Here is a 20,941-nt window from a genome sequence, read left to right as displayed (position 1 = left end):
GTGTGAGATAATTGGATGTGTTGATATAATATTAAATTGAGAAGATCAAGAGGATTTGGACAAATGATGAACCAAAAAAAATGTGATTTTTTAGCCAATATATTCCAGACAAGTTCTCACTGGACATGAGCAAGATATGCATGTAACCATATAAAAAAAGTATTATATTAACAACCAATTGAAGACAAAGCTTCTATCATTTATCATGTAACAAAATAATGGCGTTTTGGTTTCTGTATTATTTTTAGAAATTCAAATGATTCCCCCTTTCTACACATAATTCTTTATATCAATTTGTATATTAAAACGTATATATTCTCCATCATCATCATCATCATCATCCGTACTGGGTGTTATCCAACCATACCCAAAAATCCCATGATTATCGATTTTATCTGACACCAAGTTACATGAGTTAGATCCTTTTATAGTACTGTATCACTTGTTATAGCAATTTTATAGACTGATTGACTGAATAACAATTTAATTTAGACTTTGTCGTTTTCAAAACTGAATTGGGTGAAACAACAGCAAATACGTTTAGGTTGGTGATAAATTTTGCCTTCACAAAGATATGGACGTCAAAAAAAAAAAAAAAAAGATATGGACGTCATGTTGCATACAATTTAAGACTGATCGGTAACCGATATGAGTCGATCGTCCTTAGATTACCAAATAGTGATCTAAATTATTAACCGTTAACAACTTAAAGTTGATATATAAAAATGATTCGTTTTTGTTTTAAACGTTATATATGGCCAATGATGAAAGAGGAATATAATTTAAGTTTCTTCATATAATTCCATATTATATAACAACCTTCTTAAAAGAAATTATCAGCACATGATTTAAGTGGCATTTTTAAGTTTTATAATAACTTGAAGAAATATTTATATATGTATGTATTTGTAATGTTGCTTGTCTTCTACTTGTTTCGTTTTCTCCTCTCAAAGAAATCTGGTGCTAACATGGGGCTTCGACTATACGCACCGACGTATCGTAATTATGCTTGAATTAGTATACAATATCACTAATATATGTTTTTGTCTCATGCTCACCAATACATTATAGTATATGGGTAAACAAGTAACGATGCTAATATATGTTTTAAGTGAAACCTAATAATTAATAGCAATCGGATAAGTGTATACTGTATAATAATAATATTTTTATTATAGAGAGTTCATAGATCTAACCAATCTTTGAACTAATTGCCGGTGCATTAAGAAACAAATCTCATCGATCGTGGTTTGCTATTACCGTCCTTAAACCCAGATCCCAAAAAGATTAGTGTATATCAATATTAAACAATTCAAACGATTAAGAAAACTATGCATATTGATCTGCGGACAGTTTCTTTTTTTGTTTATTCCCAAATATATTGTAATAGAAAAATCAAATGATTCCTTCCGCGGATGCATGCGTATGTTATAAAAATGGTAAAAGTAAGAAACTATATAATCTAATTATTGTAGAGAACAAGAAGAGTTGGCTGGATTAGGCGGGGGCCATGTGAGACGAGAAGCAAGGAGGAAAGCTCAAAAAGGTAATTTAGAATAATTAACTCAAAACCAAACATGATATGATCTCAATTACAATACTTAGCATTAATTTACCGACACGATAATTGTTTTCCTTGGCTTAAGTTAATATAAAATCAGATTTTTTTTCGAGTTCCAAAGTTTGAATCTGGAGGTCAACATCTAAATTTCGAATGGTACTACATCACATGAATTATTGTCTGTTGATTTTTTATAGTTTATATATATAGACCGATCAATACTTGCAATGTTTTGTATGTAAATAATTTATATTCGTTGCAGATAAATGTTTTATACTGTACTATATCCATTACTTTTCTTAACCTCCTTTTTAGCTGTTTTGGTTTGTTAAATAACTCATAGTATTAGCTTTACCTAACAATTCTGATTGTATTATACGTGATTTAATGAAAAATAATGGATCAGAGAAAATCATATCATTTTTTGTCCGCCGTATGTTAGACAATATTATAAAAACAAACCAATAACAAAATATATGGGTGCTATATATATATATATATGAATAACAGTTTGTTTGGTCGTACTATGACTTATTGTTGTAATACTTAAAATTAATTATCTATTTTCTTACAAGAAATTCATAGCCATCAACAACCAACAAACTAAAAGAAAGAACGAAATTAAATAACTTCTATCATTCGTTAACCATAAATAAAGTAGCACACGAAAAATGCATTTGGATTGACCGAGACTTATAAACAATTTGCTTTCTAAAATCAAAAGTAGTAGGTAGATTGGCCATATAATGACTTTATGATATATGTATGTCATGAAACTAATCACAAAAGTAAAATCGGTGAAAGTAAACAAATGGTGATTTGGTCATAGTAGTATAGTTACTATAGTATTTACTAGTATGATATTAATATGTGATGTAAAAAGAGAAATACATAATAAGGGAGTTAAAAGTGAAGTGACGGCATGTGGAAGCAAAGACAAAGAGTTATAAAAAACAGATTTGGGATTTTATAAAATTTTAATAATAAAAAGAGTTAGCACGCGTTGTAGCCTTTCTAACGTACCCTATGGGTCCTTTGTTTCTACCCCACTATAGTGACTATACACACACATCCTTATTATTTTTTGTTATGATCAGAATAACTATTATGAGTTATGATCAGAATAATTATTTAAATATATACAGAATAATTATATTTTTATTTGTCATTATTAGCATTGGAGCGATATATCTCTTGTTTGCGATATATCTCTAACAAATGAAAATCCAAAAGCCAACAGTGACTAATCCTAGGAATGGATAGGATCATTGACAATAGTTTTTTTTTTCACAAACTTATCACATGTCAGGACAGAAGTTGAGAATTCAAGTAACGAGTTTTGTTTCCAAATTGAAATCGAACACAGTTCAGTGTTATCACTTACATACCGACATACGTATTAGTAATTAGTTTTAGAGCTTAAGATTAATATTTTATATTATAAGATCCAGCCGAAGATTAGTGTAGATCGGACTAAAAATTGTCATATTCACTGATGAAGTTACAAAAACTAAACATTTTAAGATAAATAATAAATAACAAATTCAGATAATTACGACATCATTAAGGTTTTCTTTCTCAAGCTATTTGTGGGTCTTATTATATAAGCCACGTGTCGGATACCTGAACAGATAAAAATGGGCCTTCGTCATGTCTCATGTGGGTTTTATTTTAATTTTCTTTTTTCAAGTGCAAGTTCGTCCACTTGTCACTCGACTATTAGATTTAGCTTTAGCTTATCTTCACTAGCTACTACTAGATACTTTCTGCTTTTTTTTTGTTTTTTTAATTAGATTATTATTCTGTACTTTACATATTATATATAGTACAGCCGAAAACGAAATTTGAAATTACAATTTGGGAAAAAAAATGATATCCTTAATATGTTGAGATTGATCCTACAATTATCTTTGTTTATTTATATGATTTGTTGATTGTAATCATTATGTTATTTCATAATTTTACTAATCGAAAACCTTAGTTTTCATCCCAATTTGATCTTAGGACAAATTAAGCGTATATTTGGATATTACATTTGCAGAACTAAATGAGTACAATGTTTACTATGGAGAGTATAGTTTAATATTGTTTTTTATATATTTATTTCACTTCAGCTCCCACATACAATGAATCGGATTCAGAATATGATGGCTTTGTAACCAATGAAAAGCATTAACGACAAAAACCCACCATTAGTTAATTATTTTTATATAAAATTAATTTTTAATGTAAAAGTCAGGGAATCTCTTGATGTTCGAGCCAGATGTAATCTTGTGTGGATCCAAAAAAATGCTCATTCTTTTTTTTTTCGTTATGGTTATTACTTATTTTATTTATTGTAATGAATTTTCGTTTTCACATAACAGTATCTTTGTTATAGATGTAATTGTAAAATATCCCACGTTGGTCTACTATCGTCCTTTTGATCTTGTACTTGATCTCTCGAGTTAGTACTAGTTTACTTCTATCAATTATTATGGCACTTCAATTATTGATGTCCATATCAACCCATTAACTTTTGTAACTATAAGTCTATTACAAAACCAGTTAATGTTGAAGTTCATTTGTTGTGATTTAGACGAAGTAGGTGTATCAACTCAGGACAGAGACATCAATTTTCACTTAGATCCTATGTACTCAAGGTTAAAGATCCAAAAAAATCATGGTTTCTTAGATCCTGATCAGATCTTGAGATCTTTAACTTTTAAGGACTTGGGTCAGAATTCACTTCCTTTGTTGATATTATTTATTTTATCATTTTATTTCACTAGTTTTTTACTCTTACACCAACCAAATAAATACGAACAACCTATCCAAAACCTTTTGTAACGACCACACTTTATTAGCGCATTACGTTTAACCCACAAATGTTAGAAGTTGAATAAGACCAGGCCGGGTTTTTTAGTTCGCTTAACATCTAAATTCAAGGCATATCCCAACGTCACAATCCAGCTGATTAGTCAACCTATATTACTAGTATATTAGTAAACGAATTGATCATGACATATAAGTAACCGACATTTTAACTATTGGAAATTTTCCGGTGCAAAGTCTCTTGTCTTGATCCTCAAATCGTTAATGTTTGTGGTTACGAAAGAGAACTAAGAAGCATTAAGCAACAATTTTATTCAATCTCAGTTTCTTTAAATAGTATATTCGATGATCTTCAACTCCTCCTCCCTTCACTTGGTTTTTATAGTACTGTACAAACAAATGTAAACTTTATTAACACTATAAAGTAGTGACAAAATCATAAGAAAAGTTCTACACTATAAAAATGACAGAATATGAAAATCAAAACGAAAGATTTGTATGTGCTCAAGAAGAATCTAAATGGCCAAGAGTAAGCTGAAGTTACCTGCAATTAAAGAGAAGAGAAGTATGATGTTTTTGAAGTTTGAGAGAGTCACTCAAGGACTTTCTTGGGGTCAAGCTGTCCACTGGAGTAACTAGAAGGAACTGCTGAGAGTTCGAGTCTTCCCTTCCATTCTTCACCGGGTTTCAATGTGATCGGTCTCTCGATAGCTGCAGCTTCCACACAAAGAAAATGCTTATAGTCTTCATCTCCCAAGTCAGAGATCGTCTTTGATTTCTTATCCCAAGGATTCCACACCACTGAAAGATGATTATCAAATGATTCAGTCATATTAAAAAAAAGTCAGATTCTGATCTGACTGCAAAAGACAGGGGTTTCGGATCTTACCAGCATCAGCAAGCCCGTCCTTGCGAATAACGAAAGTCCTCTTTTTCTCGTGGTCCAGAATGGCAATCTTTGTAGGCGTGCTTAGATAAATCTTGTCAATCTATTTTTTTCACCAAGCAACAATTGTTTTGTTATGAGTGATGATGATGATACTGGACAAAAGAGGTTTAAAAAAAACGGAGAGATTGGAATTGAAAACTCACTTCAGATTCAAAAGTTATTGCGTCGCCTTGTTCAGTAAATCGTTCTCTGTTCTTTAAGTTGTCAAGATAATCCAACGTTTCCAATCCTTCAACCCGAACTTCACTGAACACAAGAAACCAATGTATATCAACATATTACTAAAATCTTTTTTAGTACTCCAAATCTTCTTGAAACAGAAGTGAATAAATGTATGCAATGAGAATTACCTGATGTCTGAGACAGAGAAATAGGTGTGATAAGCAAATGTGAATGTAAACGGCTTTCCATCAGAGTTTGTGTTTCTGATACGGGATGTCAGAGTTAATTCTCCTTCGGTCCCCAAGGCTACCCTCAGCCTGAACTCAAAACTGAAACAGACACACCAATTATTTTAGTTTAATACAAACAAATTGTTTTGAGAAATATAGAGAATGAGTTTTTGAGGAATCTTACTTGTGAGGCCAGATCTTCAGATCGTCTTCAGTTGGCCTTAGGATCAGGTCAACAAAAGCATTAGAACAAGAATTCGATGGCAAAGGAGGCGGGCTAGCATCAATTTCCCAGATCCTATTTCTAGCAAATCCATGTGATTCAAGTGTACCAAAGTTACTGAACTGCACACACACAAAAATCAGTATTTCATCAGCATAATGAACTCTGAAACGAAACAAACAAATAGGCACTTACTTGAGGAAAGCATAGTGGAATCCCTCCACGAATTGGTTTCGGGGGCTTGAATATGGCCTGCACAATTCATAACACATGGTTTCAGATATCTATTGTTTGTAACTTTGTAGCTTACATACACAGATAACCGGGTAAGAAAGACTATTCTAATATGAGCAAATTACTAGACTTCAAAAGTAAATTGTTGTCTATTCTTTCACTTACATGCTTCTATAAGAATTTAAGCTAAAAACGAAGTTAAGATCTTTTCCATTTACATATCGAACGATGTAAATAACCAAATTTAGACAAAGATTTTCCCTAATCTTACATGAACTTCCTTGAGCCAATCATGCTAGATAAAAAGACAAATCTCGCTTTTGCATTATAGAGACACAATCAAGCAGAGAAAGCACATGAGATACATAAATATTTAGCATCATCAAACTGTACTTCTTAAAGTACCACCATATAATCTCTAACGAAGTTGGAAACATTGCATTTCGTCAACAAGGAATGAAGTGGAAGATTGGCTAAGATCAGGAGTACCTTGCTACTGAGGTGAAGTAACTCCTCTCCGTTCTCATTCTTCCAAGAAGTCACATGACTACCATACAAGTATATCTGCAACCGTTCCAGAAAAAACAAGATGGAGATCAAGCTCACACTCAAAAAAATACAATTCACCTCTGTGAAAACAGCAACAGATTCATAGATTACACTAAACATCTACACATCCTTCAATAAACACGCAGATCCGGTTCATCAGTTCGCATAAACAAATACAGAACTCAATTACACTGCAACTAAATAAACCCAAGGGGGATCTAAGAAAGAGAGATTGACAAATCATAGTTCATACTTACGAAATCGATCTTGATCTAAAATCACAGATCAAAACAATTCTACAGTGAAAAACAAAGAAAGAGCAGCGGCGTTACGAGGGGAGGGAAGGGGGAAATATATACCTCGGCAGAGCGGCCGCGAGACTCGCGGAGGATGATCTTATCAAGGCCATTGACGCCTTTAGCGAGCTCAAAAGGATGACGCTCCGTCGCCATGGAGAGTACTGAAAGTAGAAAAACCAAAAACAGGATCGAGATCCTGAGATTCCCCGTATATATCGTCGTTGCTACTCTTCTTTTCTCTCACTCTCTTTATCTTTTTCTTTTTTTCTCCTTCACTCACTGCTTCTTCACGCAAAAGGGGGCAAAAAGGGAGATTTGCTGCAACCTTTTTTTTTTTTTTTTTTTTTTTTTTTTTTTTTTTGCCGTTTTTGTTAGAACCGTTCTCTCTTTCACGACTGCGTTATGTTTAGTATTCTAATTTTTCTTTTTCATTGTTGACTTTTCATTTTTTATTTTATTTTATATTATGGATTAATGAAGATTACTGACGAATGACGACCATAGAATATATAACATGATTCAAGATAAGATTTAATTTACATGTTATTCAATATTAAGGAACAGAGGAAAAATCAAGGCGAGGGAAAAAAAAAAAAGCATCTCACAGCCAGACATATCTCGGTGAGATCATAGAACAAAACAAATAAAAAATCCCAAGTATCAATGTTAGAAAATTTGAATCCTGTATGTATATATTATAAGTAAATATAGAGAATATACGAATTTTGTATTTGATTATTCGTAAGCAGCTCAAAAAGATTGCAGATAAAATGTATGATTGCCCTCTTTGGTTTTTCTTGAACTGCAAAAAAAAAAAAAAAGAAAATAGGTTTTTGGGGTCTTATCTAAACCGGTCTTATCATCAATAGGTGTAAGATTGCACCAAAATGAGATAAAGGCGAAACACTTACGGGGTTTTTGGGTTATAAGATGAGGGAGAAAAAGACTGAGTTCTTGAAAGAACGAGTGTTCAGAAGAGACTAGCAGACATTTTCAGCTTGTTTTGTTTCCATTTAGGCAGTTTATAAAACTCATTCTTTGTCATGTCAAATTTCTCCTTGAACTCTGATAAAGTCAAGTACGCCTGCAACAAAACCAAACTGACCTCTTTAAATACAAACCCAATAAACGAATTTTATAATATGTGTTCATGTGTTTTGAGGAATCTGACCTCTCTTCTAGTGAGGTCGATATCTGAAACAGGATCCTCTGAGTCGATTTTGAGGCGTTCGTATGGGAAAGTAGGGAGGTTGCTCTCTTCTTCTGCTTCGTCTTCTTTTGAATCTTCATGAATGCTGCTCATTGCTTCTTCCTCGTTCGTCTCTGATGTCGGTTTTGCTTGTTCTGTAGCTTCACACATCAGAAATGATCAAAAAAGGGTAAGCTCAAGATCTCAACTTTATTCACCAAATTGATAGTTTGGGGTTCAAATATGAAGTTTTGTTTCTGTTGCAGACCTTCAGAACTGGGGTTAGTAGGTGCTTCTTGAGAAGGTGGCGGAGATTTTTCGAAAAGCGCTGTACGAGCAGCTATAGCCGCAGATTTAGGAGCCATCTTTGAGAGGTCTGGGGCAAGAGATTTCGGGTAAAGCTTCCGGATCATTGGGCTAACCATAGGTGGTGGAGTTGATTGGTTTCTTATATTTACGCTCTCAAAGTTTGCTGCAAGTGCATTGAAAGCTGGAGACCGTCCCCTCACGCGGGCCCTGTCTGGACTAAAGGTCATACTTCTGGACCGAGGCTGTGATTTGTCTGGAACAGCGGACCTGCTGCTATATACAGGGACTCTCCTTTTAGGTTTCTGAGCAAAGAAAGGACACAAAGATCAAAATAGAATCAAGACTGATCTAAACAAATGAGTTAAAGCTTTTACATCTAGAAGCGGTTTTCCTTTGTTTGTCAGGATCGCAAGCTTTCTCTGGAAAGAGTCTCCATGCATCTGCAAGAAGCAGTTTAAATCACTTAGTACGAGTTAGATTGCAAGGAGCGAATTTGAAGCAAGTATGGAGAGAGAGACAGAGAGACAGAGAGAAGTTTCACTTACTCCGGATTTAGAAGAGTCCCAGGTGAAGAACCGAGTGAAAAATGGAGGTTCGTTTCCTTCCGTTACAATATATATCGGTGTTTCACTTGCTAGATTCTCTACGAGGAAATCATGCTTGATGAATTTCTATTGGGGAAGACAATGAAGCCAAGGATCTATAAGAACTAGTATTCAGTTTTGTACGTTAATCTAGTTGAATGAATCTTTAGGTACCTCTCCAATGGCTAAAACTTGTGTTTTTTTCTTGGGGTCAACCTGTTGTCCCACCCAGGCAAAGATCTCAGTGTGACAATCAAGTATGAAGATATCTTCAGTCATCAAATCATCTTGAGAGAAGTTGAAGATCTCTGTAACCTATACGGGCATAGAAAGAAAGAAAGAAAGAAAGAAAGAAGAACCTCAATTCAGAACCAGAAATGTGAGATCATAACATACACGTGCCTCATAAAAAAGAAAACCATATCCTACCTTCAGATCTTCTGGTAAAGATAGCAACATCCGCAGGGTATCACCGGAAGATCAAACCGGGAAAAACCATCAAATACAAGTTCAGAACAGTTACTTATTGAATTGTTTAAAGTTGAAGTGAAAACCCCGGAACGGGAACAAACGTTGCAAAATGGTTTTACCGTTTGAGAATGTGCAAGAGAAGAGATGAGGATCACTCTCTCCATCCATTTTGATCTTCTGGCTCGGATATTCTGTTTTTCCTCCTAATATTTCCCAAAACTGTTCGGACTCTGAACCTTCTTTATGTGCCTTAGTGGGCTCATTTGGCTGTACAAAACAGAAAAAACTAAGAATCAGAGGTTCCACCATATGTAAGATCTGAGAGGTACGTTCTCAAATGCAGAAAGAAAGCTCATTAACTGATTACCTTAATCAAATCCAACATTCTCTCCATAAGTTCTTGATCATCCGAGGAAGTTAGATTGCCACACCAAGTGAAAACAGTAGAATCGCCATGTAATATATAACAGTGTGAAGAATTTAATCCTGTGGAAACCTGTTGAAACCAGATAATTATTTGAACTACCAATATAAAAGCTGTTTAATTATGGATTATAATACACATACCGCTTCTATCTGTATGGCTTGCATGTTCTCGGGTCCAGAACCTTGAACCCGAAACAGCGCAACACCTTGTGCATCATAAGTAGTATCAGGGATTTCGTTCTCTGCTATGTACTTTTTGAAAGCATCGCTTAGACCACCCTGACACGAAGATAACATTTTTTTAGAGATTGTGATAAATATTACTTAAAACCTACCAAAACAAAACCTGAAGAAAAAACTCAGATATTAGACCTTGAATGTGATGAAGCTTTGCATGATCACAAAAAACTGAATTGGTTCCTTTCCCTCGTAAATACGAGCCTGCACCGAATTAGACTGATAAAGTTGTATCCAAAACGAATATTCACCTTTAAATCTATAACAAGAAAAAACAGGAAGAAGCACCTGAGCCGGCATAAACTTCATGGATTCAACCATCTTGCTTGCCATGGAAATGGCAGATGCTCTGTCGTCCTATATAAATCATCATCAATTAGCACACATAGAGTAAGAAGTTATACAGTATGTAAAGAAGTTTACCTCGATGCTTTGCTTTCCAAACCAAGTACCCACTAGATGTTCCTCTCTGTCTTCTCCGGGATATGAGTACCGGAATATATAACAATCTCCGCTGTAGAACTTTGTCTGCTCCGCTGCTTCGAGAAGGATCTTTTCTTCATGATTGATTCGCCAGACCTGAAAAATTTCATAGTTAGCTATCAAAAGGGATATAGACATGCGATCACCAAACGTGTATCAAAAAGACTATATTGATTATGTTCACTTATTCGAATACATAAATACCGGTATACACTAAGACATATTCACTACCTGGAGATTTCCAGTGCAGTCGATGTATGGCTTTGGTTCATCTTTAGAATTAGAAGAAGTCTTAACCAGGCCTTCAACGTTAACTCCTTGCCGTTGCAAAAGAGCTGGCGAAAAGACAAACACAGTAAGTATCTCATAATTGAAAGTTTAAAACTCTGAGCAATTTGATCGATGTGGATAGTACTAGTATACTAAACCTGCGACTTTGCCCCTGCCTTGCTGGGGCTCAGTCATGGTACTTGAAGCTGGCCATGAATCAAACTTAGATCGGAACATCACTGTTTCATACCCTTCCATCACACTGACCAGGTTTGAATTTGGCCGTTCAGAAGAACGGAAAAACTCCTGACAAAATAAAAAAATGACAATGGAACAGTGAAGAAAACCCATAAACAAAACTACTCTTTTGGTGCATGAGAAGAAATTTACATCTGCAGTTTCACTTGCGTTCTTTCTTTGGTCAATTGAAGTACTTCTTCCCTTCCAAACGAACATTTCACGACCGCAATCGAGAATATAACATCTGTTAGTGTCCAGAAGCTCTTTCTCCAAAGATTCAGCCTCTACGGGTTCTGTCTTTCCCTTTTCAACGCTTGAAAGACCAAAACATGTCTCAAATTAGAAAACATAATTATCTGTTGCAGTAATTGCTCAATTACGAGAAAAATTCTGTTAAGATCAAAGATGTTCCACCTGAAGAGTTTGATCCCATCAGATTCAGCGGTTGCGTCATCATTGACTGCTGCTTTCTTAGGAAGCGGAGCAAACCCACCAAACAGACCCCAAAACTCTCCAGCTTCAGCATCAGCCATCATCCTCCCATCCTCTACAACAAAGGAAAAAACACATTAAACTCAATATAATTGGTAGAAAATCTTAACCTCCATGGTTTTTGACGGTTTAGTTCACTTACCAACAGCTGCGATATCACACTTTCCATCATGGTAAGTGTCTTTAATGTACTGAACAACCTCAAGAGCTTTTGCTCTTTCTTGTATACTCGACTTAGAACCATTGAATTGAAAAATTTTAGACTCTGTATCAAGAATGAAAACGTCTTCGTGGTTGAGAGTCGATCGAACAAACGGAACCTGTGAATGAGAAAAAGAATGCAAACCAAGATGAAAACCATAAAGGACCAGTAGAAGAGAAAAAAACTACAAGACATTATTAATTGACTTGCCTCTTTTACGCGAACGACATGTTTTCCTTTGCAGATGTACAGACGTATCTGATGCTCCTCAGGCTTTACGTGGTTGAACCCGGACGCAACTCCACCTTCTTGAGGTATTATGCAAGGTTTGAAGTAGGAAAGAAACTTCTCGGTTTCGTGACCCTGTACTTCTCGGTACTGAACAGCACGCCCACCTAACGCTGAATCTAATTCGACTGTCATGATGGCGACAGCACCTGCTTCATCCTGATTTCATCAAAACACCACCATGAATCGAATTCATTGAAGAATATGCACAGAGAAACGAGAACATGAAGAGACTGTTACCTGACTGGAATCTTTACCGAGCCAGTAGTGGATATCGTGATGCAAGGAACCGTTTCTTGACGCTGTGGTCTGGTATGAGATAGTTAGATAACAAGGTTTTAGAAACTATTAATAAACTATATAGGATTAAACCAAGGAAGAAACAAGAAAGACTACCAACCTTTAAGACAATATAGGAATCCCCGGTGAAAAATTTACCATGAGACTCATTCGGAACAGTGACAGGTTTGAAGTTCTCGATACGCCATATCTCAATCCCGCTGTAAATACAATTAACAAAAATAAAGAAGAGATGAATCAAAAGCAATGCAGCAAGGACTTAAAAACTGGAAACAAAAAAAGTTAGAAGGTTACGATTTCTGGCCAGCTCCTTGGAGAGCTTGATCCAAATCTCTCATGGAAAACGTCATTCTGGTTTTGTGCAAATCTTAAACTCTCCCCAGCTTCTTAAATGCCCAAAAAAACAAAGCAAACCTGCAAAGATAGTTAATGACTATGAATCAACACTTTTAATTCAAACTCAGAGGAGGTTGACAATGCAGATTTCCAAAAAAAGAGAAACAAAGAGGTTCTTCTCAATATCTAACAAGAAAACAAACGAGATACTCTGATCTACACAATGTACTTGAAAAAGAAAAAGTAGAAACCTCTTGAAATGCATGGTACAAAGTTGTAGGTACTAGAGTCGTTGAAACAACCATTGTAAACAGCAAACATTATCTACCGTCTACTCACTCAACCAAAACATATAAAAAAGATACCCTGATCCTCAAAAAAAAGCTGCGAATGTTCAAACGAAAGCCACAGGAACAGAGGAAATTTGGCAAGCATAATAAACCAATAACAAGAAGAAAAAGTCTGACCACAAACGTGTTCAAATAATTCAATATGATCAAGTAGTAAATTCATACCAGAGATGGAATTCATCAAGATTTGAATCAGAGGCACATAAAAATCACAAAAATGAAAACAACAAAGTCTTATGTGATGAGAGGAAAACGAGCTGGACGATTATAAGAAGTACATAAGAAGAACACATATGCATGAAGCTGATACCTTTTTTAACAGATCAAAGAAGGAAAACGTATAATGCTCCGATCATAGTTTAGTTTGTGAGAAAGAAGAAAAAAAATGGTAAAAAGGAAAATGAAAAATGTGATGATCCGAGAAAAATAAAAAACGAACTTTGTGGTGAAGACTTCTTCCCGCTTTTTCGGGTTTCTCACTTCGAAAAATTCGCAAATTCAGAGAGAGAGATAGATAATTAAATTTTTTAATCCAATATTTATTAATCTCTTAACAAAATAAACATAATTTGTAGATTGAAATGTTTACTTCTCTTTGAATTTTATTTCAAAAAGGATAGTTATTGAAAAAATAAATAATCGTGAGCTCAATTAACAAAATGCACTAACGAGTAACGAGTTCGTCTCCTCACCGAAGTCGAAGTCGCAGTCGCAGGTGAGTTCATTATATCTCTATCTCTTTCTCTCTTTCATCTCTGCTCCTACGACTTCGTCTTCCTCGTTCGCGGATGCAAAACAATTCTCCGTCCATAACCGTCGCTGTGAACGGCGGTTTTCGCACCAGTGGATTCCGAGTCTCACCAGATTCCATTCTAATCTTTCTCACTCGATTGTTCGATTTTTGTTTACTTCTCTTAAAACTTCGAACTAGGGTTCTAAACTTCGAACATGGTTTCTACTTTTCCGATGAGTAAGTTTTAAAACTAGACCAACTCTTTAACTCAATTTATCGGTTTAGAAAACCAACTCGAATTTAATATGAACCGGGATAATAGCATAATGGGCCTATTTATTTTTCATACAAGCCCAATCTGTTCCTCTGTACAGAGGTGGAGAGTCGAGAGCCATAAACAAACAAAACTCACCGTTCCTTTCTTTCTTCCTCCGTCAAAATAAAAACTCTGGTCGGTTCCCGGCACCGACGTGTCCTGCAAGAACAACACGTGTAAATTACACAACGCTCGATCTCGGAGCTTGTGAGTCGACGAATTTTTTGTTTCTTCCTTAAAATTTATTATATACTATTTGCATTGTTAAAAGATCTCCCTTCATTCTGGAGTTTAAGAACGTTCTTGTTCGAGCTTAATTTGAAAGGCTAGATTTTTTTAATTAGGGTTTCGGTTCTCTTTCCGGTGGGTCGGTGCATTTTTAGAGTGAGCTCGACAGCTTCACTGTGCTCATAATCATCTTAAAAATTTGTGGGATTTGGTTGTAGGAACAGAATTTGGAGTAGAAGACTATAATTTCTTATTATATATAAAGGAGCTATGGCACTTCGATCAGTAAGCAGGAGGCTCGGGAGCAGGATTTTGAATCACCGTTCCTTTGTTGCTTCGCTTCATTCTCATGCCACAAGTTTCGGTATCACTACTCTTAAAGTTCTATCCTTTTCTTTTTTTTTGTTCTCTTGATTTGATTCTTTGGTATTCTAGATTATGATCTCTCTTTGAGTTTTACAGTGGGAGTTTAACTTTGACGGTTTTTGATTTTTCAGGGTTTCAAGAAGTAAAGGAAGAAGATAAAAGCAAATTGGTTGGTAACGTTTTCACCAATGTAGCTTCGAGTTATGATATTATGAATGATGTGATGAGTGGTGGCTTGCATAGGCTATGGAAGGAAAGGTTAGACTTTGTTGATACTTTTATCACAGGTGTTATGAATTGCTCTTGTGCAAAAATTAACACATTCTGTGGTCTTGTGATTTCAGACTCGTTGGGAAGCTCAGTCCATTTGCTGGGATGAAGCATCTTGATGTGGCCGGTGGAACTGGTTAGTCATCAATTAAACATATAATTTACTACTTCCTCTGATCACGATGCCATATATCATAGAAACTCTTTGTCATAGATATTGGTTGTAATACGCAGGTGATGTTGCGTTTAGGATCTATGATTCTATTTACAGTGTCAAACGAAGAGCATTACAGAAAGTTGATGAGGCTTCTCTTGAAGAGACTCAGATATACGTATGTGACATTAATCCTAACATGTTAAACGTTGGGAAACAACGAGCTGCTGAGAGGGGTGAGACATCAGAATTCTTTGTGCATCAAATTTTTATCCTCTTTTTTTTTTTTTTGTTCCTTTATAGTTTTTCTATGTATGTGTGAGCTCAGGCTTCCTTTGCTATCTTGAACAGGTCTAAGAGATAACAAGTCGCTCGTATGGGTTGAAGGAAATGCAGAAGCCCTGAGTTTTGATGATAATTCAATGGATGGATACACTATTGCATTTGGAATAAGGAATGTCACACACATTGAAAAGGCTCTAGCTGAGGCTTATAGGTACCTACTACAAATAATTACACCCTCTTCGATTCAGGTGTGTTTTCCTGTTACAGCGTTTGTGTATAATCTTGTAAAAATCTTCACACTGTTAGGGTACTAAAACGGGGTGGAAGATTCTTGTGCCTTGAGCTCAGCCATGTAGACATTCCGATTTTCAAAAATCTGTAAGTTTCGATGTTGTGGAAGTAAGTACCGAAGTTCTTATTTGTTTCTTTGATTATCTCACTTTGTTTCTTGTGTTGCAGATACGATTTGTATTCCTTCCAAGTCATCCCAAACTTAGGGGAACTAATCGCCGGGGACAGGGAATCTTATCAGTACTTGGTTGAGAGCGTTCGTCGGTTTCCCCCTCAGGTTCAAACATTCACCCTTTTGTTACCTTTCTTGAAAATATCGTATAGTTACACACAGTTTTGAGCTTTGTTTTCCTGTGTTTTCGTTATTTTGCTGCACTGCTTGGAAGATTTGTCTAAAATAGTGTAGTCGTCATATGATTGTTTTAACTTTTTGGTTTCTTCAAGAACAATAGTAATAAAATGCCATGCTCAGATCTTTAGTTAAAGGTTGTGTTAGATTCATGCTAGAAGATAACTTTTAAGTTTTAACATGTGGGCTTCTTCAAAACCATTAGTAACAACTTACCATGGTCAATAATATAGATAAAGGTTCTGTTAGATTCCAGTAGTAAGAAGATCAGTCTTAAGTTATGATAGCCATTAGCCATTGATTATTTGAGCATCGTGTGTGATCAGGTATTGTCTGGTCTATAAGACGTTTTTAGTTTTAGGCATGTTTTGTAATCACTAGATGTATGAAATGAGTGCAGGAGAAATTTGCTTCGATGATCGCAGACGCAGGATTTGAGAAGGTGGAGTACGAGAACCTTGTTGGTGGAGTTGTCGCCATTCACTCTGGCATAAAGCTCTGACCTTTTTCTCTTCTCTTTTGTTTCTGCTGTTTCAAAAACCCAAACTGTAATAAGGCTCTGCATAGGAGCGAATTCACCACATAACTGTTTATTCCCCTCTACTTTTTGAGGAAATTTTGTTGATTGATTTTTATCCTATGATTAAATTAATCTACTACTTGATATGTATTTCTAGAAACTTATATACTATACAGTTCCAAGTTCCAACCAATTGTGAAATGGACTCCTTGCCTAGGTAAATTCTAGTGTAAGACAGATACGTCATTAAAAGTTGACTATGAAATCTATGGGATAGAAATCGTTCTAAGAGAAACAAATAGGTAATGTTTATATGATTTGGAGCCAAGGCATATCCTCCTCGACTCCAATCATGGTTTGATGCAGAAGCTACAAACCCTCCCTCTTATAGGCAAATAATCCCCATTGTTTAGACTATATTGACTATTGAGTTATGAATATATACTTTGAGCTTACAGGAATGATTAATGGGCTTTGTACAGGGCCCATTGTCTAAAAAGCCCGGTCTTGATTCTCTAGGGTTCTTAGGTTTTTCCTCTCACTGAGTCGTCGTCGTGAAATAAAACCATATATAAACGTAACTACGCATTTTTTTTTTTTTGGGGGCCGTGAGACTAAAAACCATTTCACAGTTGAGGAATCTCGCCGCCGTTTGAAGAGAGAGAGAGAGAGAGAGAGATGGGAGTTTTCACTTTCGTTTGCAAAAGCAAAGGCGGAGAATGGACCGCGAAGCAACACGAAGGAGAGCTTGAAGGCTCCGCTTCTAGCACTTACGATCTACAGCGCAAGCTTGTTCAGGCTGCTCTCTCCGCCGATTCATCTGGCGGCGTTCAGTCTTCTTTCTCTCTTGTCTCCCCTACCTCCGCCGTCTTTCAGGTTCCACAATCATCTCCTCATCCCCCTCCTATATAAGTTCGATTGCTGGATCGATTGTTAGGTTTTAATCAAAGATATGAATGAGAATGTATGTAGATAGCTAGATGTTTTTTGGTTAAGGTTCTCATTTCGAGATTAAGATCACTAAATCTGATGCAATCGTATTTTGATTCTGACCATTTTGATAGGATTTTGTGATAGAATCTGGATTTTGTTTAAATGTACATTGCTTTATAAGCCTAGTTTGTGTATACTTTTAGATCCATTAGTTTCTGATTTTGGTCTGTTATGATTACTACATTTCCTTATCTCTAATGGTTTAGCTTCTTGATTAGTTGATTTACTCAAATGCTTAGTACAAATTTAGATTCTGAAACACGTATTGGATACTTTTGTCTTGATAAGAACATGTTTTATCTTATCTGAGAAGGTGATCATCGGCGGTGGTGGTGGTGGAGGATTTGCTGCCGGAGGAGGTGCAGCAGCAGGAGGTGGCGGTGGAGGTGAGTCTGCCGCAGCTGCCAAGGAGGAAGAGAAGAAGGAAGAGTCTGAAGAGGAAGAGGGTGACTTTGGATTTGATCTCTTTGGTTAAGAAGAGACAACAACAAAACTCGTTTAGCTTTTGAAGTTCCCTATCTCGATTTTTGTTTTTCTTCTCTGTTTTCGAATCTTAGATTGAACTTCCAGCGCTAAGACTATAATGTAATGTCAGAAATATATGTTTGTTTCTGGTTTCATCTCCTTATGGGTTATGCAAGCATATCAGTTTCATACATATAAATCTCTTTTCATTTTTTGGTTAATCTGATGAATGGCGTTTTAGTATGATCTTATTCACCATATTATTACTGTTTTGGCTTCTGGTCCACTTGTATTGGAAAAAGTCTAATCAGTTTACCCCGTTTGTGAAGACTTAGATTTTGCTGTTACTTTCGAACTTTTTTTTGCCAATACCTAAAATGCGTGGTTGTCATACTTGATACATAAACCAACAACTATTTTAGAAGTCGGGAAAATTTTGATTACAAGCTTCATTCGATCATAGCAACAAAAAAAAAGTTGAGAACACACAATTAAAATTCAAAACAGAGAAGAAGTTCAGTACTTCTTTTAATGACAAAAACTCCTATAGAGCGTTTTTTAAGTATTCTCATAAAACAAAACTAGAAACGCGACTTGCGTTTTCGACCGGTGTACTTGGAGTCAGCAGGAACATCGTTTCCTTTTCTTCTACTTTGCTCTTTCTTCCTTAAAATCCATTCCCTACTTTTCCCTTTCTTGTTTGGCTTCTGCCTTTTCTTTGGCCTATTCCGATCTGACATAGACACCTTTTTCCCAACAAATAAAACAAAACCAGACAATGGTAAATGAGATTTCGATATAGTAGTGGACAGTAATGAGATTCCGAGATAGAGAGCCATAGTTTTTACCATTCCACTCTCTTCGTCTTCGCTACTGTCATCTTCAGAGCAACCCTCATCATGCTCATTTTTACCGGTTTGAATACTTGTCTGAACAGAACCACATGTGAGGACCAAGAACTCTTTTCTTTTCTTAGTACTGCAATAAAAGAAAACATTGCATGTGATTAGTATAATGACAAGTATATCAGAGATTAAATGTGTGAAATCAAACACCAAAAACAGCTTCAACATGAAATGATCGTGGTAACGCATAGTTCTAAGCCAACTTTATTTTCTTGATTGTAAAAGAATGTTATCAATGGGGTTGGCAACAACACATACCTGTGTGGATAGTCAACAACAAGTCCACCTCCAAATCCAGCTTGTAAGGCCTGGCGAAGAATCAATTCACGCTGCTTGATATTCTCAGGGTACACTTGAAAAACGGCTCGTGCTCCTCTTGACAAGCAGCGGTATAGTGACCCAAAGAAAGCCCTTAAAACAAATTTCAGAGGTTAAAAGATCAGTTTTGCCACACACTTTCTTACTCAGTTCAGTAAAATTTATATGATTTACACCTACTTTAGCCTCAAACGAGGTTCATGCGATGACTTATCCGCATTGCATAACCACTGAAATGAAAAAAAGCATATGATAGGATTAAAAAAACAATAACAAACAACTATGGTCAAATGTAGAGTATAATACATAGCATACAACTACTGGAAATAAGTCAATGATTAGGTAATATGAGAAGTGAAACCTGAACAGCAGATATACTGATGGCTCCATCGATAACTCCTGGACGAAGACCTAATCCCTGAGACAGTAGTATGTGGATAAGCAATCACTAATATGTCGACGTACAAAAGAAGAATCAACTCTAGCCACAGAAAAATCTAAGAGAAGATGATAAAACTAAAAGTGAAGCTATGTATACCTGACCCATGTCACCAAGTAAAAGATCACCCTCAACTTCCCTTTCCACAGCGACATCTACATTGTCACCAGAGGGCTTACTTAGATCACAAGAGATGGGGAATGACAAGAAACAGTTTACAAAGAATAAACTTACTAAGCATTGAAGCTGAAATGTCTAAACCAAGCCAATGATGCCCGTTTTCAGAAATTGTTTCCCCACTCAAACCAGATCCACACCCTGAAACCAGAATAAAGATTAGTTCTTCTCTGCTCTTGAGAACAAAGCTAAACAACGAGACACTAACACAATTGATGATCTAAAAAGATGAAATTTTTAGAATTCTGACCACATTTTTTGATTATCCATAAACCAGCAACTCAAATTTTAGTTACAAAATGTCAACTAAACATGTTTAATATGTCCATTGATACACTGAATCTGTATACCAATATAATAGAATCAAAAGGATCCATTTTTGATACCTATGTCGAGTAAGAATCTAGGAACTCCATCTTCGGGCAAAGCAAGAAGCTCCAAAGCTCTCTCTGACAACTTCGCCTATAAAACCATAAAAATGTGTTTTTTTTTATGCACAAGTGCTAAATTTCAGGAGAAACAGAGAGATAAGAGATATTGAAAAACCTGAATATCGACGATACGGGAAGAAGAAGTATACTTCCGAGCTTCGGTTTCATCGTAGAATATCTCCGGTGGAGCTAGCAACTCAGGTCGATTTGCCATTATTAAGCTTTTGCTCTCTCGTTCTGGAGGTGGATGAAAAAAACACAACAAACAAAACGAACGGCGTTGAACCCTCTTTTTAGGGTTTAGAGCCCAAAAAAAAAAAAAAATTGCAAAATCCGCTTGTTGGTTTGTGTTCGGACCGGTTCACGAATTAGATCAGTGATGTTGTTCTTCATAATTTCCGGTTTGGTTAGTTGCTCTAATTTTTCTTACCGGGTTGGGAAGATCCGATTATAAGATACGAGCCTAGGCAAAAAAAACAAGAGTTATTGGGCCTAAACTTTTT

General features: G+C 35.8%; 5 protein-coding genes and 1 long non-coding RNA gene across 22 annotated transcripts; 3 read left to right on the top strand and 3 right to left on the bottom strand.

Annotated features, from left to right (window-relative positions):
- Nucleotides 1-4,568: 4,568 nt before the first annotated feature.
- On the bottom strand, nucleotides 4,569-7,617 carry LOC104734140 (putative glucose-6-phosphate 1-epimerase). Its single transcript, XM_087499444.1, has 9 exons — nucleotides 7,082-7,617; nucleotides 6,663-6,737; nucleotides 6,135-6,191; nucleotides 5,901-6,061; nucleotides 5,675-5,815; nucleotides 5,468-5,570; nucleotides 5,265-5,364; nucleotides 4,920-5,176; nucleotides 4,569-4,762 (listed from the first exon to the last, which is right to left on the bottom strand). The coding sequence occupies exons 1-8, from the start codon at nucleotides 7,172-7,174 to the stop codon at nucleotides 4,968-4,970; spliced, it is 939 nt and encodes a 312-aa protein (XP_087355570.1). The 5' UTR covers nucleotides 7,175-7,617; the 3' UTR covers nucleotides 4,569-4,762; nucleotides 4,920-4,967.
- Nucleotides 7,503-14,170, bottom strand: LOC104761809 (villin-5). Of its 12 annotated transcripts, none has more exons than XM_010484938.3 (24): nucleotides 13,891-14,170; nucleotides 12,807-12,926; nucleotides 12,613-12,712; nucleotides 12,453-12,521; nucleotides 12,135-12,371; nucleotides 11,865-12,042; nucleotides 11,645-11,777; nucleotides 11,381-11,543; nucleotides 11,149-11,296; nucleotides 10,952-11,055; nucleotides 10,661-10,816; nucleotides 10,526-10,594; nucleotides 10,373-10,441; nucleotides 10,142-10,279; nucleotides 9,942-10,070; nucleotides 9,694-9,841; nucleotides 9,533-9,543; nucleotides 9,278-9,418; nucleotides 9,065-9,190; nucleotides 8,894-8,959; nucleotides 8,479-8,821; nucleotides 8,193-8,371; nucleotides 7,933-8,105; nucleotides 7,503-7,823 (listed from the first exon to the last, which is right to left on the bottom strand). In XM_010484938.3, the coding sequence occupies exons 2-23, from the start codon at nucleotides 12,860-12,862 to the stop codon at nucleotides 7,992-7,994; spliced, it is 2,877 nt and encodes a 958-aa protein (XP_010483240.1). In that variant the 5' UTR covers nucleotides 12,863-12,926; nucleotides 13,891-14,170; the 3' UTR covers nucleotides 7,503-7,823; nucleotides 7,933-7,991. The 12 variants fall into 12 exon arrangements, with proteins under 12 accessions (XP_010483240.1, XP_010483241.1, XP_087355562.1 ...); XM_010484939.3 differs by having other exon boundaries at nucleotides 8,193-8,365; XM_087499436.1 differs by lacking the exon at nucleotides 9,533-9,543.
- On the top strand, nucleotides 8,204-9,951 carry LOC147923058 (uncharacterized). 2 transcript variants are annotated; one of them, XR_015588975.1, is made up of 3 exons: nucleotides 8,204-8,400; nucleotides 8,477-9,111; nucleotides 9,336-9,951. It is a non-coding gene; the product is annotated as an uncharacterized LOC147923058 (long non-coding RNA). The 2 variants fall into 2 exon arrangements; XR_015588974.1 differs by lacking the exon at nucleotides 9,336-9,951 and having other exon boundaries at nucleotides 8,260-8,400; nucleotides 8,477-9,318.
- Nucleotides 14,171-14,299: 129 nt separating the features above from the next.
- LOC104761808 (2-methoxy-6-polyprenyl-1,4-benzoquinol methylase, mitochondrial) lies at nucleotides 14,300-16,860 on the top strand. 5 transcript variants are annotated; one of them, XM_010484934.3, is made up of 9 exons: nucleotides 14,300-14,454; nucleotides 14,700-14,839; nucleotides 14,973-15,099; nucleotides 15,186-15,247; nucleotides 15,346-15,501; nucleotides 15,617-15,761; nucleotides 15,857-15,928; nucleotides 16,010-16,118; nucleotides 16,591-16,860. In XM_010484934.3, exons 2-9 carry the CDS (start codon nucleotides 14,746-14,748, stop codon nucleotides 16,690-16,692), a joined length of 867 nt encoding a protein of 288 aa, XP_010483236.1. In that variant the 5' UTR covers nucleotides 14,300-14,454; nucleotides 14,700-14,745; the 3' UTR covers nucleotides 16,693-16,860. The 5 variants fall into 5 exon arrangements, with proteins under 5 accessions (XP_010483236.1, XP_010483235.1, XP_010483237.1 ...); XM_010484933.3 differs by having other exon boundaries at nucleotides 14,694-14,839; XM_010484935.3 differs by lacking the exon at nucleotides 14,300-14,454 and adding an exon at nucleotides 14,457-14,610 and having other exon boundaries at nucleotides 14,694-14,839.
- Nucleotides 16,861-17,310: 450 nt separating this feature from the next.
- LOC104761806 (large ribosomal subunit protein P3z) lies at nucleotides 17,311-18,323 on the top strand. The gene is made up of 2 exons (XM_010484932.2): nucleotides 17,311-17,586; nucleotides 18,017-18,323. Exons 1-2 carry the CDS (start codon nucleotides 17,389-17,391, stop codon nucleotides 18,176-18,178), a joined length of 360 nt encoding a protein of 119 aa, XP_010483234.1. The 5' UTR covers nucleotides 17,311-17,388; the 3' UTR covers nucleotides 18,179-18,323.
- Nucleotides 18,324-18,602: 279 nt separating this feature from the next.
- LOC104761805 (18S rRNA (guanine-N(7))-methyltransferase RID2) lies at nucleotides 18,603-20,785 on the bottom strand. The gene is made up of 9 exons (XM_010484931.3): nucleotides 20,554-20,785; nucleotides 20,394-20,469; nucleotides 20,065-20,148; nucleotides 19,930-19,985; nucleotides 19,753-19,809; nucleotides 19,572-19,621; nucleotides 19,332-19,484; nucleotides 19,017-19,146; nucleotides 18,603-18,914 (listed from the first exon to the last, which is right to left on the bottom strand). The coding sequence occupies exons 1-9, from the start codon at nucleotides 20,650-20,652 to the stop codon at nucleotides 18,750-18,752; spliced, it is 870 nt and encodes a 289-aa protein (XP_010483233.2). The 5' UTR covers nucleotides 20,653-20,785; the 3' UTR covers nucleotides 18,603-18,749.
- Between the last annotated feature and the right edge of the window lie 156 nt (nucleotides 20,786-20,941).

Source organism: Camelina sativa, chromosome 18, assembly GCF_030686135.1.
Source record: "Camelina sativa cultivar CO46 ecotype springtype chromosome 18, ASM3068613v1".
Classification (NCBI taxonomy): Eukaryota; Viridiplantae; Streptophyta; class Magnoliopsida; order Brassicales; family Brassicaceae; genus Camelina; species Camelina sativa.
Note: the sequence above shows the minus strand (reverse complement) of the source record. Positions and strands in the feature narration are given on the sequence as shown.